The sequence below is a fragment of the Sinocyclocheilus anshuiensis genome, unplaced genomic scaffold (assembly GCF_001515605.1).
Source record: "Sinocyclocheilus anshuiensis isolate Anshui unplaced genomic scaffold, SAMN03320099.WGS_v1.1 scaffold315, whole genome shotgun sequence".
NCBI classification, from domain to species: domain Eukaryota; kingdom Metazoa; phylum Chordata; class Actinopteri; order Cypriniformes; family Cyprinidae; genus Sinocyclocheilus; species Sinocyclocheilus anshuiensis.
This window is the reverse complement of record NW_015548210.1, coordinates 380,044-387,059: the sequence shown is the minus strand read 5'-3', so window position 1 is coordinate 387,059 and position 7,016 is coordinate 380,044. Positions and strand designations below refer to the sequence as shown.

General features: G+C 36.3%; 1 protein-coding gene and 1 long non-coding RNA gene across 2 annotated transcripts in view; one reads left to right on the top strand and one right to left on the bottom strand.

Moving 5' to 3' along the window:
* The first annotated feature begins 4,459 nt into the window (after positions 1-4,459).
* LOC107653702 (serpin H1-like) overlaps positions 4,460-7,016 on the top strand; it is a 3,890-nt gene continuing 1,333 nt past the window's right edge. The window contains exons 1-3 of the mRNA XM_016440494.1: positions 4,460-4,611; positions 5,920-6,522; positions 6,600-6,698. Coding sequence (XP_016295980.1) covers positions 4,542-4,611; positions 5,920-6,522; positions 6,600-6,698 — 772 coding nt within the window. The 5' untranslated portion in view covers positions 4,460-4,541. The remainder of the gene's footprint in view (positions 4,612-5,919; positions 6,523-6,599; positions 6,699-7,016) is intronic.
* LOC107653703 (uncharacterized) lies at positions 4,556-6,008 on the bottom strand. The gene is made up of 3 exons (XR_001630256.1): positions 5,933-6,008; positions 4,834-4,908; positions 4,556-4,634 (listed from the first exon to the last, which is right to left on the bottom strand). It is a non-coding gene; the product is annotated as an uncharacterized LOC107653703 (long non-coding RNA).

Here is a 7,016-nt window from a genome sequence, read left to right as displayed (position 1 = left end):
AAATAAAAAAATAAATAAAAAAAGATTTTCAGCTCCAACTTCCTCGGTGACTCGAATCTTTTGAATTTGTTCACTAAAGTGATTCATTTGTGGTCCTAGCTTTTCCAGGAAGATTTGTTCACTTTAAAGATTCTAAAGATCATTCACGAACAAATCGGGTTAGGCCTACTTTTGTTTTACAAATGATCACGGTTACTTTTCAGTTGCTTATTGGTTGGAATGATAATAATTGGCTTCTAAAATCTTCTAAAAACCATATAATGGTTGCTGTGTCTTTTGTGAAGCAGTGTTTGGCGAGGCCACCTCTTGTCAAGCACAGCGGCTACTTATCCAAACCGCAGGCAGAGAGCAGAGCAGAGCATCCACTGCTGCTATTCCAGCATGCCAGTGAGAGATTAACCTCTGGCCTGAGCCAAGCTTGCATCACATCCTTATCTTTAACAACCTACTGGTGGAATGAGGCTGTCCTTCAGCAAGCATGACTTTGAGTGAGACTCACTAGCCAGACACAGCTGTACGGGTCACATCATGTGTATTTGTTGTGGTGTTTTCTGATGTGCTGAGATGTCAGGATGATTGTTCTGCTCATATCAGCTCTAGTCTGCTAGAATATATGCAAATCCACATTTGAAGGGCTTGAAAGGACAGGAACATACATTCAGGAACAATGATTGCTGTCTTAAGAAAAAATAAAATGAATACAAAATATTTTAAATTATAATTAATAATCAAAAAATGATTAAATAATGTATTAATGATAGGTATGATGGAATATTATATATAGGCCTAATCATTTTACATGAAAAGCATTCTGTCATTTCCCCAGTGTTTACTGTGTATATTACTGTGTGAGGATAGGACAATATTTGGATGAGATGGAATTCTTTGAGGGTGCAAAGAATCAAAATATTGAGAAAATCGCCTTTAAAGTTGTCCAAATGAAGTTCTTAGCAATGCATATTACTAATCAAAAATTAAGTTTTGATATATTTACAGTAGGAAATTTACAAAATATCTTCATGGAACATGATCTTTACTTAATATCCTAATGATTTTTGGCATAAAAGAAAAATCTATAAGTTTGACCAATACAATGTATTGTTGGCTGTTGCTATAAATATACCCCAGTGACTTAAGACTGGTTTTGTGGTCCAGGGTCACAAATAGAAATAGCAAGGGCCCATTATAAAATAGAATAGAATAAAAAATATTATAATTGTATTTATTATAATCATTAAATATTGGAATGGCATCATTTTACATTTATTTATCTATCAAAAAGAAACATTGATTTATTTGTTCCAAACTTTTCATTGAGCTCATCATGTTTGCTATTTCCGAATAATTATTACAGAAAGAGCTAACAGGTCATATGTTTTATATCTTTTAAACTATAATAATAGAATAGAATAGAATTTCACATATTCTAATAATTTTACATGTTACATTTATTTATAAAAAATAAATAATCATTTGTTAATTCCAATGCTTTTATTATAAAATATCTCTGTAGGGAAGAAACCAGTTCCAAACCTCCACGGCAGATTTAGTTTTTAGACGTGTGAATCTAGCAGCACCTAGTGGACACATTTGTAGTTGCAGGAACATGCAGTCAAACACACACACAACACGCACACACTGCAAAAAAAAAAAAAAAAAAAGTGAGCTGCCATTTTCATACTTTTCCACAAGAAGGCGCCCTCATATGTATCTGATGCTTTTAAAACTACCACATTATTTTTTTTTTTAATTCTCTCTCACATCTAGTAAAAGATCGTGGTGTGCTCACAAAATAAGCATTTTTCTTGATGGGGTCTTCAGAACAGATTAATGTGATGTAGAAAATGTTTCTTTTAGCTTAAGCTACTTAATTACTGTAAGACGATATAGTGTTTACCATGGTCACAAAAGAGTAGCTTCCAATGACTGCTTACAGAAATTTTAAATGTAGGAGTATACTGTTGTCAACATTAAGGTAGTAGAAGAGTACAAGACACTGTTTTAGTTTACAGTTTAGACACACACCAGACACCACCACCACCACCACAGCGTAGTGATAATATCTGCTCTGCCTCCAAAGCACAAAGAGCAGACAACATTTAAAACCCGTTCAGAGCTAAATTCCTTTGCCTTCTAAGTCACGGAAGAGTTAGCAATAGCTGGGCAGGTTTCCACTGATCTGATATTAGTCATAAAGACTAGACATTCATTCATAATGTGAAATATCCCACCAACAGACATATTGAAGTTACAACCAACAGAAACGCAACCGCAATGTCAGATCAGATTCACATTTAGTCAAAATAAAGGCTGGTTTTGATTAAAATATAGAATATAGGACTTTGGCAGGCCGGCCACTGGTAATAAGTTATTTATGGATATGTGGATGTAAACAGGACGACAGGAAGAGCATCCTGTCATTTCCCCAGTGCTCATTGTGTATATATACATATGCATTTTACATTATTGTTATATAGACATACCGTTCAAACATTTGAAGTCAGTAAGTTTTTCTTAAGAAATTAATATTAATACTCGTAATATTCAGCAAGGACTCATTAAACTGATAATTTATGTTGTAATACATTTTTAAACATTTCATAAATAATATAAAACAATATAATACAATGATTTTATATATTATAGCCCATTAATTTTTAGTTTCTAATAAATTCTTTTTTAACTTTTTATCAGAAAAGAATCCTAAAAAAGTATTGATACCTTAAGCAATACTTCGTTACAGGTGTGAAGAGAAGATAAGTAAATAAAAGGGCAGAAATGTGGTTGTTTCAGGATCTACAGTGATGAAATAACTCTCTCACTTTCCCTTTTGTTCACGGCAGTTAATCAGTGACGGTCAGTCTGGGTTAAACCTCAAGCTATGTGGATCTAACAACATGACGAAACACATTAAGCAGCAAATCAGAAAAGAAACCCTGACAACTGAAGCGAGCAGCATTCTTTCAACATTCTGATGCCGGAGGAATGCCAGCGCCATCAGCAGCATTTTCACGGATCTTTACAAACTGGCCTGGAGGTGTGTACTTTGAAATCTGTGCTGTTAATGGTTTGTATCTTTGAAGAGTGTCAAGTTGGATGTTAATGAGGAACAGCCCATTCAGCCTACATGCAGCTAATGAGACCTGTTTCATCACATCTCAACATGTCAGAAACTAGATATACAAACAAATGTTGAAAAATGATTTTAATATACAAAACTTGAACATATTTTATAAAATTCTTCCAAACCAAATTACCTGAGATCTGCTATTCACATTATAACTCCATACTGCACTCTTACTGCATGCTAACAGTTGTCAGATTTTTTTTGTTTTTTTTTGTTTCTCCTTAGGAAAAAAATTACAAAAATAAATATATTTTGTAATACCTCTCTAAATTTTGTAAGATTTAATCTTAAAACAAATGAAACAAAAATATAGTGCTTGAAGAAAAATATACTTTTATTCGTAGACTTGTAATTAGCTTAAGCAATGGTTTGAAGTTAAAAATATCTTAATAATGGATTTGTTTCTTACAAATATGTAGCTTTTCACCTCTCAAAACATTAATTGGTGGGCTGGAGGCATGTAGATTATTGTTCTGTTTTTATAATGTATCAATGTAACATTATTTACAATAATGTTTGAACTCTCATTCTGACGGCACCCATTCACTGCAGAGGATCCAATGGGTGACCAAGTCATGTAATGCATTAAGACATGTTTTGGCAGCACTGAGAGAAGGACACTTGTATGAAACATTACTGAGACCGTTCTAAGTCTCCTGAGCTTTAAAAGAGCAAGCAATAAAATGTTCCTCTGGGATTCTTCATGCATTCCAGTGCTTCATGTTTGTACAACAAGATTCCTAGTGCTATATAAAGAAAAGGAAGATACATAGCATATTAGTGCATAAAGAATGTCTAATTTGTTTTTTTATGAGAACGTATAGAAACCAGAATGCATGCTTTATACCCAACTAGACAGATAAAACCTCTGTTTTGTCTGCTGTCGCTTGCAGGCCAAGACACGACCCACTAAAACGTGGCACACAGAAGAGAGAGGGAGGAGAGATGGATAGGGTGGGGGTGGAAGTAGAACAATGTCTAAACTTCTTATTTTTACCATTACTTTTATAATGTACTTTGCATTTTCTGAACAAATTATGAAAATAATAATAAAAGATAATATATAAAATGTCATTTTAAAAATGAAGTATTAACACCAGGTTTTAGACTAAATGAGTTTACTTCTTACTAGGATGTTTTAATCATAATGTCAATCAGTAAATCCAGATTTCTGAATTACATCCACCTTTTTTCATACTCACCATTTTCTTTGCATGAAAAAGCACTTCAGTTTAGCCATTGTGTGAGTGTGTAAGCAGGAAAGGGGGCAGTTCCTGCTGCCTTTAGGACCTTGAGGAGAGAGTCCAGTTCCCACAGTAACTGGATCTGGGGGAGGTCTCACAGAAAAACGGGAACCATTATAATACTCCTTTCCCAACTTCCAGAAGTTTCTTTTCCAGACTATAAAGTCTGCATGAAGGATTTGGTGTCAGGGGAAGCCGACAGATCCGAGAGGCTGCAGAAGTTTTTGGGAGCTCTGAGAGGTGAGTAACAGATGCCGTTACAGCTGTGAAAACAAATGTTGCATTCAGGCTTCATCGGCAGTATGAAAAATGTAAAAAAATCTGTGGTATTCCATAACAGAATCCTTCATTTTAAATTTTGAAATGTAAAACAGAAGCTTGTATGAGACATTGTAACTTTTAAAGTTGTACTCAAAGGTGAAAAGATGCTTATAAACAGCTACTGTAAGTGCTTTCATTTACCGTGTTTGTGTGATGATTCAGAAGGTTTCTGGCATACACCACAGTTCCAAATGTTCTCCATTGCTCCTTCAGGCTCTGACGTGTAGGCATAACAAAAGGTCATTCATTGAGAGGGTGCGGGGTATGGTGCATTTTGCACGGCCGAAGGCAACATTTTGGGCCGTTCACTGGTGAGGGGTGGGGAAAAGCTGCACAAACCGTCTGAAGTCTGCTGTTCCCACACTAGTGTTAGAACTTCCTGCCATCCTGGCAGTGCTGATTGGACAATGGTTATCCGGCGTAAGATGACTCTGGGAGCCATGAAATCTGTATATGTGGCTGCATAGCTTTTTTCCATGAAAAGTTATGTGATATTATACGCAGCTGTTTAAAAGTTTGGGGGTCAGCACAATGTTTTTTTTTTTGAAAGAAAATATATTTTTATTCAGCAAGGATTCATTAAATTGATCAAAAGAGACAGTAAAGACATTTATAATGTTACAAAAGATTTCTATACCAAATAAATGCTGTTCAACTTTATATTTAACAAATGTTGATAATAATAAATGTTTCTTGAGTATCAAATCAGCATATTAGAATGATTTCTGAAGGATCATGTGAGTAATGATGCTGAAAATTCAGCTTTGCCATCAGAAAAATACAGAAAAGAGTTATTACTGGTTTTACTGTATTTTTGATCAAATAAATGCAGCTTTGGTGAGCATAAGATACTTCTTTCAAAAACATTGACAAATCTTACCAACCCCAAGCATTTAAATGGTAGTGCAAACAGTTGAAACATTCTTAAACATATATTTTTATGTTCAGCAAGGAGTAAACAAAAATATGTTATGATAAAGAGAGCTTAGTGAGGTTACAGCTGTGCACGTGGCAGTTATGTAACATTACTGCCTTAAATGTCTGCTTGACTTCCTTTAGCATAGCAGGCCTGCCATTAAAGGCTATGGGAATTTAAAATTACAGCTCTAATATATCTTGGCGCTACTCTCAGTTCTGTGGTCAGGAACACAGTCTACAGCTCTGCACATAAAGAAAACCATCTCATATTTATCTAAAATAACTGACTAAACCTTTCTACCGTAATAGGCTGTAAACTTACCACCTCCGAAATCATGTTGGTGTCAAGCGTGGTTCTCCTGTGCTTACTGGCTACTGTGAGCGGGGGCAAGACCCTCAGCAGCCATGCCTCCATCCTGGCAGACAACAGCGCCAATTTGGCCTTCAGCCTGTACCACAAACTGGCAAAAGAGAAGGACATCGAGAACATCCTGATTTCCCCTGTGGTTGTGGCCTCCTCGTTGGGTTTGGTGGCTCTTGGAGGGAAATCCAACACTGCTTCTCAGGTCAAAACCGTCCTGAGCGCCACTACGGTGAAGGATGAGCAGCTGCACTCTGGGCTGTCGGAGCTTCTCACTGAGGTCAGTAACTCAACAGCACGTAATGTCACCTGGAAGATCAGCAACCGTTTGTACGGGCCCAGCTCTGTGAGCTTCGTCGACAACTTTCTGAAGAGCAGCAAGAAGCATTATAACTATGAGCACTCCAAAATAAACTTCCGTGACAAGCGCAGTGCGGTGAAGGCCATCAATGCATGGGCATCAAAGTCCACCGATGGCAAGCTGCCCGAGGTGACCAAAGATGTGGAGAAGACAGATGGAGCCATGATCATCAATGCCATGTTTTATAAACGTAAGTCTTGGACACCTTTAGAATTAAGAGCAATTTGTAGATTCTTTAACTAATATGTTGCTCTGTTTTCTCTCCAGCACACTGGGATGAGCAGTTCCATCATAAGATGGTGGATAATCGTGGTTTCTTAGTGCATCGCTCCTACACCGTCTCTGTACCCATGATGCATCGCACAGGTGAGGCCATGGTTAAAGCAGATGTGATTCCTGAAACAAAAAATGATGTGTAGCTTAGCGGTTCGTTATTGAGGAATTTTTGTTTGTTTGTTTAAGTTTTCATTAGAAATGAATTATTGGGACAGTAGTAGTGTTAAAGGGTTCATATGATGTTGCTAAAAATAACATTATTTTGTGTATTTGGTGTAATGAAATGTGTTTATGCGGTTTAAGGTTAAAAAAACATTATTTTCCACATACTGTACATTATTGTTTCTCCTCTATGCCTCGCCTTTCTGAAACGCGTCGATTTTTACAAAGCTCATCGGTCTGAAAAGC